Source organism: Lepidochelys olivacea (assembly GCF_965140295.1).
Source record: "Lepidochelys olivacea isolate rLepOli2 genome assembly, chromosome: 7".
Classification (NCBI taxonomy): domain Eukaryota; kingdom Metazoa; phylum Chordata; order Testudines; family Cheloniidae; genus Lepidochelys; species Lepidochelys olivacea.
The window spans coordinates 55,893,937-55,912,719 of record NC_140417.1 but is presented as its reverse complement, the minus strand read 5'-3'; the positions used below and the strand labels follow the sequence as shown (position 1 = coordinate 55,912,719).

At 50.4% G+C, this 18,783-nt stretch overlaps 1 protein-coding gene across 5 annotated transcripts in view; it reads right to left on the bottom strand.

Moving 5' to 3' along the window:
• Positions 1-18,783, bottom strand: part of PAX2 (paired box 2) — a 132,748-nt gene that overhangs the window by 37,229 nt on the left and 76,736 nt on the right. For all 5 annotated transcript variants that reach the window (XM_084635216.1, XM_084635215.1, XM_084635217.1 and 2 more), the window contains exons 6-7: positions 15,204-15,379; positions 13,334-13,460 (exon numbers count right to left, since the gene is read on the bottom strand). In XM_084635216.1, the coding sequence (XP_084491342.1) occupies positions 13,334-13,460; positions 15,204-15,379 (303 nt within the window). The remainder of the gene's footprint in view (positions 1-13,333; positions 13,461-15,203; positions 15,380-18,783) is intronic.

Below are 18,783 nucleotides of genomic sequence, written 5' to 3'. Positions count from 1 at the left end.
CGCGTTAGAGGGAATAACAACAACATAGGAAGTAGAAGGTAGAGGTGGCACTGTTTGCACTGGGCACTTTCCAAATGCGAGAGGGATGCATAGGAGGGTGCGGGGAGTGGGATGCAAGAAGAGGCAATCAGGAGAGGATGGGGTGTGGGGGGAAGCAGTGCAGGAGGCAGGGATGGGAGAAGGATGCTCTGAAGCTTCTGGACTGTCCTTCCTGCTCCTCCATCCTCTCTGTGGGGTCAGGGTGCATGGCGATGTGGTGCCAAAACCCTTTTCCCTAGGAGAAGTCACTGCTGTGTCATCTCAGACCCAAGCTAGGGTTCCTTGGTGGAGTATGGTATATCTCCATTGAGAAACTTCTGAATGGGAAACCCAGATGTGGCAGAAATGGGCCAGGTCAAATTGACCAACAGAGTACTCAGTGAAAACCCAGGTAGAACCTAGTTCTCAGGGAGGTAGGTTACCAGACAGATACCCTGGGCTCCCAACCTAGGTGTCTCTGTCAGGGACTCACCCAGCTCAAAGATCTAAAATGTGGCTATAGCCTAGCACCCATGGTCGTTTGTGCCCTCAAGAATGAGGCAAGTGTCAGAAAATCTGGAAGAGAAGACTGTATGATGGGCTCAGGCCCAATCCAAGTTTGACATGGCAAACCATCTACCCTCATGTCAATGAATGGAATCACTCTGCCATCATGGCAGGTATTGCCAGGGGCATATAGGTGAGTCAGCTTGGGTGACCTTGGTTTGTACAGTTAGGCATGTGATAGATGGCAAAGTCTTTCAGACTCTCTCATCACCTGGATGGGCCTCATCAACTTCAGGTGCCCGAATCGATGCTAGGTTATAGCGCCTAAGTGGTGAGAGAGGGGAGAGTTTCTATCTCTGAGTGCTGCTTATTCTGAGTGCACCATACGATCCCCAACATGTCTGCCTCCAGCACATCTGTCTCAAATAGGTTTGCTGGTAGTCAAAAAGGCAAATTTGCTATGTATGGTCTCCTCCAGGGCTCTGGAACCTTTATGGACAGCAAGGAACCCTGAGCACTGGGACCTCTTTGCAATAAGTTTGTCTGCAGTGAGGACACAAGTATATGACACATTTCAGTGCAAAATGACAAATGTGGTGAATTAGTGCCCAGGTACCTGTACCAAGTGCACTGTGGTCAAGCGTGATCACTCCCTACCTTTGTAGCCTGGAGATTTGCATGACAACCCAGCAGCATAGAAGCTGAGCATCTCTCACATAACTGGAGAGAAGCTGCCCTTCCAAACTGGGGTTCAATAACCAACCCAGGACAGATTAGCGTCAGGCATTTGCAGGTCTCTATATCCCAGCGTAGCACAGCAGGCATGGCTGGCACCCAGAAGGAGAGGGGGGCAGAGAGCAGGGCTGGTGGAGGGAATCGTGGGTGGGCAGGAGTGAGGGGTGGTATGGGCAGAGGTTAATCCTGTTTGCACAGCCCCCAGGCACATGGAGTTTTTCCAGTCCCCCCTCTGCTTTATTTCTCTTTTAAAGCATTGAATTTTCAGCTCTAATCCCTTCTAAACCGCAACATTTTTCAGGCGCTCTGTGTAAGTGAAACCATAATCTCTGGTAAAACAGACTGCTTAAGCTGCTGCAGCATTAGGCCAATCTGATCCAGCCCCTGGATTTCCTCTCTGCCCAGCCACCACAGAGAGGATTTCAGCTTGAAAGGCTGACTAAAGCCCTCGCAATGGGAACAACAGCACCAGGCCTTGCCTTGCAAAGCTGGGTAGGGTTAAGGGACCAGAAGCTATTTGTCCCAGTGTTTTGAGGTGGTTAAAGCCCCTGCCAGACTTGCAGTGGAGATGATCCCAGACCCCACTTGCACACATCAGGGCTTAGGAAGAAAAATTCCTCACACCTTTCAAAGGCAGCACCTCGTACTCAATGGAGGGGGATATAGGGGTGGAGAGCAACACGGCATGGGCAACAGGGATGCAGATATACCAAAGACCTTCCTCTGGTGGGCAAAGAGTGAATCATCAGAGGGCCAAAGATGAGCATCTGTCTGTCACTCTACACTAGGAAACTGCATAGTTGTAACTCACTTGCAACACAACTCCACTGGTGGACAACACATACACACGTCTACCACCATGTTATCTAACCATGTCCTGAGTAAAAGCACCTATGTTTGTCTGCAACATAGCTTTCCCCATTTCTACCACTGGTAGAGCTACCCAGGTAGTGAAGTACAGCTACTCAGTGTGCCATGTAGACAAGATTGATCAATCGATCTCATCCTCCTAAGAATCTCTCTCTCTCTCTCTCTCTCTCTCACACACACCTAAGCACCTAGAAGAGACACCCATTTTTCATTTTAACCCATCCCAAATTTCAGTTGCAGATTCAGTCTGGATCGTCGGCCCTTTCCATTGATTTTCACTGTAGCTCTTTAATGTTGTGGTATTTCAGGTAAAGGAAGGCAGACCTCTCCCCACATCTCCCCCCACGCACACACATCCTGGCAGTGGCATCAGTCTGACGCCGTGGTGCTGCAACACGCTGGCTTGTCTCTTTCTCACTGGGAGGGGTGTCCCTCGATAAGATTGCATTAGGGAACCCTGGCGGTATCTGTCAATGTCTTATTACTATGGAAATTGACCAGCAATTGAATCAGAAATGGAACAGCTTGTGACCCCTCCGAAGAAGTGGAGAGCTTCATCCTAGGCTCCCTACACATTGTAAAGGGCACTCAGTGTCCTGATGCTGCCCAGAGTCATGTTGGGGAAAGTTTTGGGGGGCCAGGGTGTGAGGGGGTGTAGCTACTTGGACACTCATCTGTGACAGAACAGCAGAGAACTAAATATCTTCCCCACTTTCAGTGCTTCTCTCCCCCCTGCACTGGCTGAGTTATGGCTGTTTTCCTTCCCTCCTAACACTCTCCTCTGTTATCCTGGCGGGCAGGCGGAATTGGTGATCTCTGGCCTAAATTCCCCCCGCGATTTTGGCCAGACAGCGAGAGGAAGATTCACAGCTTTGGGTTCCTTCGGAGACTCATCTCGGCATTTATTGCCCTCTCTGTGGCTGATGGGGGAGTGGGGGAAGCGGGTTGGTTTTCAGGAGGGATAAGCTGCTTGTTTTTCAGTGCTGATTTCTTGGAGGACAAACTAGCTGCATTCAGGGTTTCTTTTCTTTACACAAAACAAGGAAGGGAATTCCTGGATGGCATGTCCCCACTCAAGGGGTCACTAGGCACACCCTTTTAATGCACTCCTGTACACTGTCTTACCAATATTTATGAGTCCCTCAGCATTTCCCTGGTCTATCTAACGTCCTTATCTGGCCCCCATTCCTATTGTATTTGAGCACTTCCTGATCTTTAGTGCATTTATCCTCATACTGCCCCTGTGAGGTAGGGAGCACTATTATCAGCTATTATGATAGCTGTTGACTGACTCTGATGTAAAATAGATTGGTGGGTCCATGTCACAGAACTGAGGCACAGAGAGGCTAAGTAACTCACCCAAGGTCACACAGGAAATCTGTAGCAGTGCAGATCTTGAACCCAGCTCTCACAAGTCCTATGCTAATGCCCTAACCATCGAACCAGACTTCTTCCCCATGGCAACTCCCCCTCACTTAGAACAGATTGTCCAGTGCAAACTGGCAGGGCCAGATCCTGAGTTGCTGTAAATTGGTGAAATTCCACCAAAGTCAACAGAGCTGTGCCAATTTCCATAGTCAGGATCTGGCTCCAGAGGTCTTATGAGTCCTGCAGGTGTGACATACTGTATCTCGCACTGTGGCTGTTTCCACTCCTCATTCCTTGACCTTCCTTTTGTTATGCTCCAGCTAAAAATCATACTGTATTTAAAACTCTCTCTCCCTTTCCCTGTGTTGCTAACATTCCCTTGGTTATAACAATGGAAAGGATGCGAAGACCCTAATCTGCTTTTCAGGGCCACTGCTCTTGCTTTCTGTTTGCACTGCACTCTGGGTGGACAGCGGACCGTGCAAAGCTAGTTTCTGTTTCTGCTCCGATTCATTCACCATTTTCCAAGCCTTAGCCCAATGCTGTCATTTGAGTTCTCAGCAGTGCAGGGAATTGCTGAAATACATATGCAAAGGAACAACCCCAAACCTGGTTTTTCTTGAAAGTCAAAGCTGTTGTGATTTTATTGATGTTTATATCAGGTTTTGTAATGCCCTTGCACCTTCCTTTTTAAAACTGTATTTTATAAAATCTACATTTTTGGGGTCGAAAATAGCTCTATAAATAAACTGACATGTTATCTCCACCTCCTCACCTGCTGGAAAAATTGAGGCTCTGTAGTCCTCAAATACAGTACAGCATGAAGCTTCCAGTATATTGGGTGGATGCATGCATTCTGTCAGAACACGCTTAACGTTAATCAACTGGTGTAGCCCCATTGAAGTCAAGTCTACATGGCTCTAGGAACATTTATCTGCAGATATAACTGTTAAAACCTGGACAACGAATGATGTGCCTGGTAAATTTGGCAAACGCATTAATTCAGTGCAGCCTCATTTGTTGACTCCTAGTTCATTGGGATGTTGCATTCACATGAGAATATTCACATGCTTAAAGTGAAGCATGTGTTTAAGTGCTCTGCTGCACTGGGGCTTAAATGTGGCCAACTAAATGAAGGTGCCTTCAAAGTATGCTCAGAAATACTGTCAGAGCAGGAGACATGTCAGTTTCCAGTATACTCCAGGGCCATCCTAGGCATGTGCAGTCTTTCCTCTGTAGAGATATTCTTCTATTGATACTGAGGCACAATGAATTTTCCTGGAGAGTCCCTCCCCAATTCTACACTGATGAGAGAAGGCCAGAGCCTTCCACACACTATCCAGCTCTCTGAAAGCATGCAGGAGTAGCTCCCACTCTACTGGCAGATGGCCTGCCTGAATATAGCCCAGGTTGGTGGAGCTGAAAACTCACTGCCATTTAATGATAGCTGTTGACTGACTTTGATGTAAAATAGATTGGTGGGTCCATGTCACAGAAATCGCCATCACAAGAGGCGCTCATTGGCAGCCTCTTAAGAAAAGCCTAGGACTGAGGACCATCTTCTTTCCTAGAGGTGGCCCCTTGTGTTCAGGGTTGAGGCACAATTGCAAGGTCGTACCTGCACTGAGGCCAAACAGATCTAGGAATGTCAATTCACTCTATCTCTAGCACCAAACTAACTTAAATATTAATTTAAATGTGGCATCATTTCTTGCAGGTGCAGCCACATCCAGCTTTTCATGCCCATCTGCCTTTCACGCTCATTCAAGCCTGAGATTCACTAAGTCCTTCCTCTTCAAAATCCTTGTCTATTCCCTCCTCTGTGCCTTCACAATTATCCTCAATAAACCTTCCCCTGAAAGCTTGGAACTAGCTCCTCTGATTCCTGTCCTCTCCCTGCTATTGCTAAGCTGTCTGGCCAACCATCACCTTGGGCCATTTGGTCCTGGAAGTCATTGAGCGGAGTGATGCCTTTTGCTTTCCCACCTCTTCTGATAAGATAAGGAGATAACATCTCTCCTGGTGCTGGAAAGTCACTCCTTGTCTGCAGACGTGCCGTGAGATCTATTGCTATCGTCTGATCCCAAATAGAGAAGGAGCTTACGCTACATCTTGGCTCTCCAAAATCTAAACAGGTATCTTGGAAGGATACAGTTGCGGATATTCATCCTCAATGCAGTTTTCCCTTTCCTTCTTAATCTGCACTGGCTCTTTGCACTTGACCTAATTTGACATATTTCCATGCTGCAGTCTGTCCTTTCTAACAGAAAGTATCTCCATTCTGCTGGAAGAGCAGAATCATTCCCAGTAACAAGTGATCTTCTTAGGGCTTGCAGCAGCACCATGTGTATTTGTCATTTGCCTCTTGGTGACTGCCATTCAGTGGAGGCACTGGGTATGCAGGACTGAGCGTTTGGTGTAAGAAGTTCCAGCCAAGAGAGTGACCTGTAAAAGCTCAAAGGTCTGTCTTTCTCCAGCCTTTGCCATCTATGAAGCAAATTCCTAACTACCAGCAGTTAACTGCAGAGGAACTCAATCCCTGAGCAGAATTGTTCCCTAGAGTCAGTGGTTACAGTAGATTGGAGCAAGAGGGGAATTCTCACCAACCCAAGCAAGGAGCAGGGGAGGTTGCTTCTATCCCAAGCCAGGGAGAGGAGGGGGAGTGTTCTGCCTCATTTTAATCCCTGTCTCAAGTTCTTTGTTCAGTCCACCAAAGCACTGGGGCTCTCACCGTGCCACTGGAGAGATTATTTCTAACTGGAGTTCACTGTTAAACTGTTTCACTGCAGCTTGCTTGAGTGGCAAAGACAGCAGCTGAAGGTGTTTGCTATAGAGGAGGTCACCATTGCAACAGGTGGTGAATTCTATTTTCTTAAATGTGGACCATCACAAGCACATTGCTGTGCTTCCAGGAACTAGTTCAAATGCATGTGGTTTTGCTCCAGAAAGGAACAGGATCAGGTTCTTTATTACACTCATTCCATCCTTTCTCCATGAGGAAATCCTCTTTCCCTTTCCTCTGATGCACAAGGTCTTGAGGAAGGTGAGACTTTAGGGCACTTGCACATTTCTGGTAGCCTCTGCTTGGGCACATCATGGGTTAGTTCTCAGGCCTTGACACTCTGGATGCTATTTGTTCCTCTAAGGTCAGGCCTTCTTTCTCAGGGAGAGAGAAGGGTTTTCCATGAGAGCCCTGGCACTTGGTGGCTTTGCTGGTGAGAACCATGATGTGAAGACTATCCTGCTTCTGTCCATACATGCTAACCAGATCACTGCAGTATCTCGGAATCCTCCATGTCAGAAGACAAATGGAGGTGCTTTTCCATTTCAGTTGATCACAACGTGTTTTAAAGTACCTGTTTGCCCCTTTGCTTGGATCATAGCTTAGTCTGGACTGCAGGTGGCTGCAGTTAAGGTTCATTTAGCTGATACTGCACCTTTCTAGGAGCGAACTGAGGGAAATTTTTTCTTTTCCTTGCCTACAGACAAACTTTTCTCAAAGGGCCATCTTCAGATACAACCTCCTGCGAAATAGAATGTTCTCAAATAAGCTTGCAAGCCAATTGTGAGTGTTCACTGGGTTTTATTTTCCTCAAGATTGGCCTTCTCACACCTCCTGATGGCTATCCTGTTGGTTAACCCTCCTTGATTGAACTGAAGGACCTCCATCCTGATACAAGCTATTACTGAAAGCCACTTGAGAATTCCATCTCACTATTCTCTTCTGTTCTCAGGTGCATATTCCAAAAGGGGAGACTTTCCTCCATATGGTGGATGTAAAGGAGGGCCCTTAATTTTTGTTTTGGTAGAACTAGAGCCTTTTTAAGCCTCCTTATTTCATTGAAAAGTTCCACATCCCATTACCAGCACTCCTGGAAACATGCAGCTTTCCTCTGCTCCCTTCTGTGTGATAACTACTTGTCAGTTTCCAAGAATGGGGATCTGTGAAGCCCCTGATGATGGATGAGAACAACCTGCTGAAGTTTTTTGGGTTTACATTCCCCCTCCAGGTGCACACTCATCTCTTCTCCCTGCCTACTGGCTTTTAGAATTGTTGCTTCTGGGTTGGTAGTTACAAAGAAGGGAGACAGGCTGTCCTTGCACCCATGGTCTCAACTCCTCCATCCACATGCATTGAGACCCAAAACTTGGGTTAGGCTCCAACTATGTTATCAATCCCATGAATAGTGTACAACCCCATGGAGGACAATATTCTTATTGGTTGTCACCCACAGGTAAAGAACTTTCTGTACCATTTCACTTTGGCTGCTCCTGAGTTATTATTTCTCAGATTTTTGGGGTGCTGCACTCCTATAGAAGTCTATGGGAACTGCAAGCCCTGAGCACCTCTGAAAATCAGCTCACACTGTATATATTGTCGCATTAGTGTTGCTCTTTGCTTTCCCAGTACTACATACCCTCCCCACTCACATGTCTATGGGGACTATCAAAACACACAGAAGGGCCAAAATGACCAAGGGACGTGATGGATTCTCCATCACTTGAAGTCTTTAAATCAAGATGGGAATTCTTGCTAAAATAAATGCTCTAGCTCAGTCACAAGATATGGGCTGGATGCAGGGATCACTGGGAAACATTCTCTGGCCTATGTTATGCAGGAGGTCAGACTAAATGATCAAAAATGTCCCTTCTGGCCTTGAAATCTAAAGAAATTGGCACATGTGGGTGGCTCAACATTAGGCACCTTACTTCCTAGTTAGGTCAGGGGCCCAATTTTCAGAGGTGCTGAGCACCTGCAGCTCCTACTGGCTTCAGTGTAAAACACCTCTAAAAATCAGTCCTCGCTCTTTCTTAGGTTCTCAGATATGGCTGCAGCTGCCTAACTTGAGGCCCCCAAGCTTGGTCTTGGTTTCTGAGAAAGCAGTTCGGTTCCCAAGGATCTGGGATTTGCCCCAAGTTTCGTCTCCCGAGCACTCAGCTCGCTGGCATGAAGGAGCCTGCCCTATCCCCCTACGCACGCAGGAGATGAGCTGAAGGAAATGTGGCTGCTAGCGGTTCTGAGGCCATCCTCTGGCACCTGGGGGACAGCAGCAGCACACTACACAACTGCACGGCATCAGCTTGGGAAGGAAACGGCCAGCCGATGTTCCAGAGGAAGCGTAAGGGTGGTCCGCCCACTCCACTGTGAACCAATGACATCAGGTGGTGACTCTTCAGGAGGTGACGGGGCAAACAGATCATCAAAGGTGTTCCAGATTCACTGTTTGGAGGTTAGTCCTCAATGTTGGCCGTGCTAAGCAAGGTTCTGCCTTTTGTAACCACACCACTGCAGCTGCTCTTGGAATATGCACTGGGATATGCTGCTAGTGCTCTTGGCAGATTCTTCCCTTCATGGTGGGGAGGTCCCTGTCTTCTTTGCTTCCAATAACATCATGTAGTGTCGGTGACCAGTGGCCCTGACTTTCAGCACCACACACTTCCCTTTGCTCTCAGTATTTCCCTAGAGCACTCTGTGGATCAAGGAGCCCACTGGTGAACCTGCCCTTGCATGGGACACCAGAGGAACACAAGCCATGCTCTGCAATCCCTCTGGGGTTACAGGCTGCAATATTTAATTTACACACCTCCCAATCCGATTTCACAGACAGAAAAGACACTATCAACCCCTGCCAAAGTAAAGCCACTCACCATATTATTCTTTCTGGAGACTTCAGAGAGAGCCCTTCCTTCTGGCCCGAGCTGGCTGGAGCCCCTGGAGAGCCTCTCCCCCCATCCAGCCCCCTCCTAAACTGGCCAGAGCTTGGACAATAGGCAGGACTCTACAGTCTCAGAGTGTAGCATGTCCAGTGTTCAGAGGCATCGTCCTTTCCACAAGCTGAGATGGCGTGCTTCTGGGAGTCACAAAGACCCCCAACAGTACAGAAGAAAAGGGTCCCTTAGGTATGGGTGACCTCAAAGCCCCTTTATCTCATCTCCCAGCCTTATAAGACTTGGCCCTCATCCTAGCGCTCAGTTGTGATGGTCATCCCCACGCAACACACTGGTAAACTGAGACACTGAAACGTCACATGACTTGCCCAATGATACACACCAAGAGTGAAATTCTGGCTCCACTGAAGTCAATGGCAAAACTGCAGCGGGGCCAGAATTTCAGTCCAAGTTAGAAACAGCCAGGACCAGAACCCAGTTTTCCTAAGTCCCAGTCCAGTGCTGCATCCACTATGTCACACTGCCTCCTCCAAGCACCCTGAGCAGCCAAAGCCCTGAACTTCAGGCAGGCACATCCAGTGTCCCTTTACTGGAGGGGAACCTGCTTTGCCACAGAGTACCCCTCATGGTCCTGCCCCCCCATAGCTCTTGGCCAGTGGATGATCAGGAAGTGATGCGCCGCTCCTCACCTTGACAGCCCCTCCAGAAAACTCTGCCTGTCCCCATAAAAAACACATTGTGAACCATTCATCTTTAATGGCTTATGCAAATCAGGGGGGACATCAAATCAATGAAGATCAATAACTGCAGCCGTTTAATTGCCAGGAAAAACATTTTAAGAATGAGCATTATCTGCAGCCTTTTCTCGGGTAATGGCGCCATTAATCCAAACGTTGGATCCCGGCCCAAGTACAGAGGAATAATCCCCCACCCCTTGTTCTCTGCCCCTCCCCGCGCCTCCTGGGTTGGGTTTTATCCTCTTTTCATTTCCAGTATCTGAATTTCCCCGTCATTACTGCTGGCAAACAGCTCCCAACGTTAATGGTTCTGCTTTTGTTACTCTGTGCCTGATTGAAATGTCGCATACAGATTGAGATGTTAGTGCTAAGTTGCCACCTGGGAATGTCAAGCTGGGCCTGAAATGAACTTTTTCTCACTCTCAGATCCAGATGGATCAGGCGGGGATGTTCCCAAGCTGAGCTGGGAGTGTTCCACGGTGCAGGGTGGGTGGATGGCTGGGGGAGGCACTGAGCTCAGTTTCTGCAGCAGCTCAGGGCCTCTTTTACAGCCCCCTCTCCTCCAATCCATTCCTGAGGGTCAGATCCAAAACGTGTGCAGAGTCTCAGGCCTACTGGGATTCTGCTCAAGTCCCACAGTGGATGACTTTCTCTGGCCTGTGCTGTGCAGGAGGTCAGACTAGATCATCTGATGGTTCCTTCTGGCCTTAACAGCCATGAATCTTTGTTCCCCTCCCTCATCACAGGCCAGTGGAAGGAAGAAGAGGGGATGTGCTGTGTCTGATCCTGCCCCCCGGGTCAGAGAGGTGCCTCTTGTGAGAGAGATAAGGGTGCCCTATTCCTCTGGCGCTGCCCCATAGGTGAGCAAGGTCAGGTCCCCCAGATCCTGTGCTCTTTGTCAGGGAAGCACCCTCTGTTAGAGGTGTGTCCAGCCCCCTCAGCTGGTCTGTGCCCAGAGGTGCATCTCCAGCCATATATATCTGAGAAGGAAGGAGGAGAGGCACAGTTGTCCCACAAATTCCAGCTGTCTAAGTAGCTCTGTAGTGCTGGGCTGGGTCAGCCTCCTACATACCCCAGGTCAGGCTCCGATATCAGCCAAACCAAAACCTATTCCCCAGGAAGTCTCAGGACTCACATTGCTTGGCTCCCTCAAACCGAGACCCTGACCTTGCCCCAGTGCCCAGTAAACCTTTCCAGGCCTCTGGCCAAATAGCCCATGTATCTATGGGTGACGCTCACTTATGCTGCTGGATCCCACCTGGCGGTCAGAGGTCTCCAGATCCTAACATGGCATCCTACAAAATCCCTGTGGTCAGTGACTACTCTGGGGGAAGCTGAGTGATGCTGGGGCCAGCCATGCCGGCTGCCTAGGAGCCATACCCAATTCAGCCACCAGCCACACTGACCCAGTGGGCTACTAGGCAAGACTGCTGCAAGGAAATGTGGGAGTCTCCTACAAAGGATGAGTGAGGGCATATGGTTCCCCTGGAACTGTCCCCTGACTGGCCACAGAGCTTTTTCCATTTCAGGGGACTACTCCCCAAACAAATCACCTAGGCAAATGTAATCTTGGAGATTTGGGGTACTAGAGCCATCCACCCACTGGCTCAGCTGCCTCTGAAGGCTGGAGAGCAGTGCCCTGGCCCTTAAAGACAGGCTATGTCCCATGGCTCACTGGAGCATTTCCTCTGAATGATCAGCAAGAGTGTCTGGGCCCAGCCTGAGATCCCAGCCAGCTGCTTCCCTAGTGAGGAAGGTGGCTCAGCTCCACCTTACTTCCTTTGTCATTACCACCAGTCCTTAGTGCCATTGTGCTTGAGGTCATTGTATCTCCCTGTACTTCCCCTATTCCTCACTCAGTCATGAGATACCTCCGCATCTTCCGCCATTCTCAGTCTTCCTGTCTCCTGGGGAGCTGCCCCTTTCTCTTAGAGCCTCAAATGCTTCACCTACCGGAGTTTTCTCTAGCACATAGCCTTTCCCCCATGGTAGACTTCCCCAGGTCTATCTGCAAGCAGCTGCACCAGGCTACAGGCCTCCAGGAGAAGTTGGGGCCAGCCCCCTTTCCTGTTGGATGATTTGAGGCCAGTTCTATGGCCGTGAGTCAGCTACTTCTCTTGCTGATAGGACCTGAGACCCTGGCTTGTTCTATTCATAGATACGTGGGCGATTGGGAGCTCCTGTATAGCACAGGCCAGAGAACTGCCCCAAAAATAATACCTAGAGCAGATCTGTTAGAAAAACATCCCACCATGACTTAAAAATGGCTAGCGATGGGGAATCCAACATGCCCCTTGGTATATCGTTCCTATGATTAGTTACCCTCACTATCAAACATTTACGCCTTATTGCTAGCCTGAGTTTGTCTAGCTTCATCTTCCAGCCATTGGATGGTGTTAGATCTCTCTCTGTTAGACTGAAGAGCCCTTAATTGAGTACTTGTTTCCCATGTAGATACGTATAGACTAATCAAGCCATCCCTTAGCCGTTCCTCATCTTACATTGCTCTGGATCTAGACAGTCTAACTCCGGCACAAGGGTGCCACCCCCAGCACTAGCATCTTCTGAGCCATCCACAGCATGAGGATGCAACAATGAAAGAGCTCAGAAATTGTCCGTTGCTCCTTTGTGCCCTGGTCCCCCAGCTGTCTCACATTTGGTTTCATTTCCTCCCTCTGGCTTCCCACTAACACCTGATTTTAATGTGCCTGCTATAAGGGAGAGGGGAAGCTGGGAGCTGAGCTATTTTGACAGATGCTGTAGGAGGCACATGTGCTGAGGGGTGGGGGAACTTAGCCAGGATAGTTTAGCAGCCCTCGCTTGCAAAGGAGAGTCCTAGCTTGCAAGTATCCCTTCCAAATGTTAGGGCCAAATACAAACCTAAATAGCTAGTTCTCCCCGAGAAGTCCAGGTGTGAGCAATGAGTCTGTTGTTCCAAACATGAAGGAGAAATCTAGGACATAGCAACACAGGTTCTCTTCTCTGTCTGCCTGTCCTATCCCAATTCACAGCTGGGCAGACCTGTCCCTGAGACACACCTGGGCACACCTGTATGTATGGGGGGAGGGATAGCTCAGTGGTTTGAGAATTGGCCTGCTAAACCCAGGGTTGTGAGTTCAATCCTTGAAGGGGCCATTTGGGATCAGGGCAAAAATTGGGGATTGGTCCTGCCCTGAGCAGGGGGTTGGACTAGATGATCTCCTGAGGTCCCTTCCAACCCTGGTATTCTATGATACCCCTGGTTGCCAATGCTGTGAATTTTAACCTTGTCTTTACCTCTTATATTCCCCAGGCCCCCTTGCTCTCTCTGTCTATTCTGGTGTTAGCCACAGAGCTGCATCTTGCATCGGGAGAAAAAGCAGAAGCTAATGGTGATGACTTGGGAATAAACGAAAGTCTTAGGAGTGCCATTTGGGCAGGAAGCTTACCGGTCACCACAGGGTACGTCTGGGGTCCTGAGACGTTGGTCCCCAGGTCTGGGTTAGCAGAGGCAGATAGACTTGACTTGACTTCATCAAGACCAGGGGTCAGAGCTGGGAGGGAGTACTCATTACCCTGGGGAAGAGAGGAGAGAGACAGCTCACTACTGATGCACCGAGAGGAAGGGAACAGCATACAGATGGGGGGCGGAAGAGGAGCGACGCCAAACCCTGCACAGATGGGAAAGGAGGAAACAGAGCAGATGAAGGAAAAAGGTGGCAGGGGGCAGGGAGCTGTGGACGAGACCCTCACTTCTGCTGTGAGCAGTGGCTCCTTCCCCATCTGGGTAGCAGTGATGGAGAGGGACCAACAATGGGAGTTATTCTGCTGTGGCCGAGCACAGAATGTGGCCCATTCCCTCTGGTGTGGCCAAGCTTTCAGGCCTGTGGGCGAGGGGGAAAGTTTGTGGATAGAAGCTCAAGGGGGAGCAAGAAGGGATGTGGCAGCCTCTCTGGTGAAGGAGACGTAGGGGCATGGCTAACACATACGTCCCCATGGTTGGGGCAGGATGTTAGAGTGAAATAACAGGGATGCCGGGACATTTCTGCTGCAAATAGGGCCTTGTAGGCCGGTGGCCATTGTATCTGAGCTCAGTTTGCTCGGAGATTCCCCCCACCTCTTTCCTGGCTCTTGAGAAACAAAGAAGCCTCATCCCCCACCTCTGTCACTTTGTGCATCGGGGTATGAAATTGGGGAGGGGGGAGAGCCACATGGCTAACAGAAGGGTAGGAGGGGAGAGCCACTGAATCTGAAAGGGTGTCCTGTCCGAAAGGCTCTGGTAATTGCCTTTTTATTGTGGCAGCCTCCAGACCAGACGCAGAGCCAGAGAAACCAGAGGGATTACAAAAACACAAGAAAAGTTGCTCTGATTAATATTACGTTAAATTAAAACTGATTTTCTGCTCTTTCTGCTCTGTTTTTTTCCATCCGCTTCCCCAACCCATCTACCCGCTCATATGCTGCCTGCAAGTTGCCCTCTCTCTGCCCCCTCCTGTCCCCGTCCGGCCACGATTGCCTAGTCATTTCCAATTCCTTCTCGTATTGATCTTCCTGTAGAAATCAGTTTTGTAATTAGCTGCAAATTAGGCCTTCTACTGGGGGTGAGCCTGCCCCCTGATTTATCACCAGAGTAATTCACTGTGATCGGAGAGAAATTAAAATGAACTCAATTAGGCTTTGGATTTGCTTTATGGGCCCTGCTCAGAGTTTCAGGGGGAAAAATGACTGTGTCGGTGTTTAATAGTCTAATGAAAGTAAATAAAGGTTATTCATTGTAATAAAGCCAGGGACTCGGGGATGAAGGGAGTCTACAGCCAGCTTCTCCTTCCCTTCCTTTGTTGGTTTATGGCTTGGGGCGGTTTAAAAAGACTTTTGATTTTCATTTTATTAAGACAAACAGCTTTCAGGATAAAAGGCGGAGTGTGGGGCAGGCGCTGCTGAAGCACAAAGCAGAGCTGGGCCGTGAGAGAGAAGCCCATGGGTTTTGGAACAAGCTCGTAGCTCCCTGGTTACTGGTACATTCTGAAGTTGCACATGTTTCCATACAATGACGTGTGCATGTGGAGATGCAGAGGGGTGCATGTACGTGTCCATGTGGAGAGAGCTGTACATGTGTGTCCAAGCAGAGAGAGATGCATAAGCATGCATTTGTCCATGAAGTGGTATGTGTACACATACATAAGTGCCAAGATAGGCATACATGCAGCTGGTGTGGATGTCAATGGTGCATGGGTGAGTGAAGGAGCTCACTCCCTGCCATGTCCCCCGCGTGCCTGATTAGAACTCATTTGCACCCATGTTGCCAGGCAAAGCCCCCACCTGCTCAGATTTGATGTGCTCCGATGTTTGAAAGACATCAGGGTAAGAAGGACGTTCAAAGACTCGATCTAAAGCTTCCAGCTGTTGCTGGGTGAAAGTGTCGGCACGAAGGTGCTTCCGCAAACTGTCCACGCTGCTCTGGGAGTCTCCGTTGGGAACCGAGCCCTCAGACACATCTGTGGGACACAGACAGAGAGAACAGGGAGTTAGCTCCACCCAGTCCCTCAGGAGAGGTGTTTGTTGGCTCAGATCAGCACGTGATGCAGTGCAAGGCCCAAACGGGCTAGGAAAGAAGCACTCCTGCTGCCCCCCCCCCACTCCAAGGGAGCTGCGCCTGTGGGAAGGGAAGGCTGAGAGGCCTTGGGGGTGAGCTCCTGTGCCCTGCCCTCACCCCTGGCTTCCATGGGGAACATTACTGTACTCCCACCCAGCACGCTTGGGGCCATGGAGAATGGCACTCAGCTCGGAGATGAGTTTCAGTTCCACTGATTTGCAGTGTTAAAAATTGCCAAATCTCCATTGCGGAGCGTAAAATGGGAGCAAAGCGCAGGGATTAGCATTGCTAGGGACCACCAGAGATGCAACTCATGCCAAAATGATGGGCCTGAGGGGTGGAGACATGTAGCCAAATCACAGCATGCCAAAAACATCTGGAATTTAGGGAGTGCTGTGGTGCGGCATCAAAAGATGTGGCAAGTTTGTCTGTATTATAACAGCCTGTTCCATCCAAAAAGAGTCCGTCCCTGTTCTAACCACCCTTCCCGCCAGAGGCGAGTCCATCCGCGTTCTAATCCCTGTTCCCGCTAGAAGCGAGTCCATCTGCGTTCTAACCCCACATCCCGCCTGAGGCGAGTCCGTCCGTGTTCTAATCTCTGTTCCCGCTAGAAGCAACTCCGTCTGCGTTCTAACCCCACTTCCCGCCTGAGGCGAGTCCATCTGCGTTCTTAGCCCACATCGCGCCCGAAGGGAGGCGAGTCCGTCGGCGTTCTAACCCCCCTTCCCGCCTGAGGCGAGTCCGTCCGCGTTCTAAGCCCACATCCCGCCCGAAGGGAGGTGAGTCCGTCCACGTACTAACCCCACATCCCGCTAGAAGCGAGTCCATCTGCGTTCTAACCCCACATCCCACCTGAGGCGAGTCCGTCCGTGTTCTAATCTCTGTTCCCGCTAGAAGCAACTCCGTCTGCGTTCTAACCCCACTTCCCGCCTGAGGCGAGTCCATCTGCGTTCTTAGCCCACATCGCGCCCGAAGGGAGGCGAGTCTGTCGGCGTTCTAACCCCCCTTCCCGCCAGAGGCGAGTCCGTCCGCGTTCTAAGCTCACATCCTGCCCGAAGGGAGGTGAGTCCGTCCGCGTACTAACCCCACATCCCGCCAGAGGCGAGTCCGTCTGCGTTCTAAGCCCACATCCCGTCCGAAGGGAGGCGAGTCCATCCGCGTTCTAACCCCCCTTCCCGCCAGAGACGAGACTGTCCGCGTTCTAACCCCACATCCTGCTAGAGGCGAGACCGTTGGCGTTCTAACCCCACATCCCGCCAGAGGCGAGTCCGTCTGCGTTCTAAGCCCACATCCCACCCGAAGGGAGGCGAGTCCGTCGGCGTTCTAACCCCACATCCCGCCAGAGGCGAGTCCGTCTGCGTTCTAAGCCCACATCCCGTCCGAAGGGAGGCGAGTCCATCCGCGTTCTAACCCCACATCCCGCCAGAGACGAGACTGTCCGCGTTCTAACCCCACATCCTGCTAGAGGCGAGACCGTTGGTGTTCTAACCCCACTTCCCGCCAGAGGCGAGACCGTCCGCGTTCTAAGCTCACATCCTGCCCGAAGGGAGGTGAGTCCGTCCACGTACTAACCCCACATCCCGCCAGAGGCGAGTCCGTCTGCGTTCTAAGCCCACATCCCGTCCGAAGGGAGGCGAGTCCATCTGCGTTCTAACCCCCCTTCCCGCCAGAGACGAGACTGTCCGCGTTCTAACCCCACATCCTGCTAGAGGCGAGACCGTTGGCGTTCTAACCCCACTTCCCGCCAGAGGCGAGTCCGTCTGCGTTCTAAGCCCACATCCCACCCGAAGGGAGGCGAGTCTGTCCGTGTTCTAACCCCACATCCCGCCTGAGGCGAGTCCGTCCGCGTTCTAAGCCCCTTACCACTTGAGGCCAGTCTATGTTCTAACCCCCGTCCGCCCAAGGTCAGGATCTCCCTCTTTCACTTCCCCTTCCCCCCCTCTGTCTGCGTTCAGCTCTGTTTGTTAACCCCTCTCTGGCAGGCCTCTCTGTTACACCCCCATTCCAGAGATTGTGCCATCTCCCCGGATGCCAGGCTCTCTCTGAGCCGCCCAATCTGTGAGGCTCCCAAGTGAAACTCATCCCTCAGGACATGGTGCAGGGTGCAAGCACCCACTTTGGCCTCCCCCTGCTGCGTGTCATGGTGGCCTGCTTGTGGCAGGGACGGTGCCCCAATGGGCACCTTGCCCCCTAGAGCCCTGCTGTCTCTTGTCTGACCCTCCCGCCCTAGAGCGATTGCCTCCCTGGCATAGTTCCTACCCCAACCTGAGACCAGACTGCAGTGGCCCAGAGGAATAGCCCAGCCTGTTCCCTCCTGGCTGTAAGATATATCCCTTTATAGGTGATTATACGATATGATATAATCAATAGTACATTATATACAGTAACCTAGTACAGTGCCACTTGCACGACCATAGAAAATATTACATATTGATTTGTCCCAGCTGGCAGTCTTCCCCTGCAACAGCCCTTTCCTTCTCTCCCTCCTCAGCCTGGGAGGGGGGCAGCATTTCCTGGCACTAAGCCCTTTTCCCCTCTCTCTGATCTTATTCCGTGGGGCTATGTCCTGAAGTCTTTATTCAGGCAAAGCAAGGATTTCAGTGTGCAAGACTTGACTGTTGAAGAGCTAGGCGTGCTGGGTGCAGTGAGCTTTGGGTGAACTGGCTGTTATGTCAGGGGGCGATGTTCAAAAGTACCTCAGGTATTAAGGAGCACAAGTCTCAGTGGCTTTCAATGGGCTTGAAAATCATCTCTCCAGTTGCCGAAGCAGCAGTTAGGCTCTTTTGAAAATGCAGGCTGCCAGTTCAGATCCCAAGGAAAGCCAGTGTGGAGCTCTTTGGAAAATCTGGATCCACACTGAGAAAGAGGAGCATGTGTGTGTTGATGTATGTGTGTGCCTCAACCTGTCTGCATCTCTAGAGACCCCCATCTCTCTGGAGAGAAGGATGTGTATCTCTTGGGGTGTGTCTGAGTCAGTGGGCATGTCTGCACGAGTGTGGTACCTCGTATGTCACTGTGTGTGTCTCTCCACCTGGGTGCTGTGTGTACTGGTACAAATGTGTGATTCTAGGCCTATGAGGGCTTGCATCAATATGTGTACCTGTTATTTCAGTTATTTGTGTGTTTGCATGCCAGTGTGTCTGCATATCCGTGGCGTATCTAGGTGGCAAAGCTCTCACTGACTTCTGTGGGGCCAGATTTCACCCTCTCTGTTTCTCTACTTGGCAGTTTACATGCTTTTGTGTACATGTGCTTTTTGCAATTTATGCGTGTACATCTGTGTATCTGCTATGGTTCTGCGCTTGT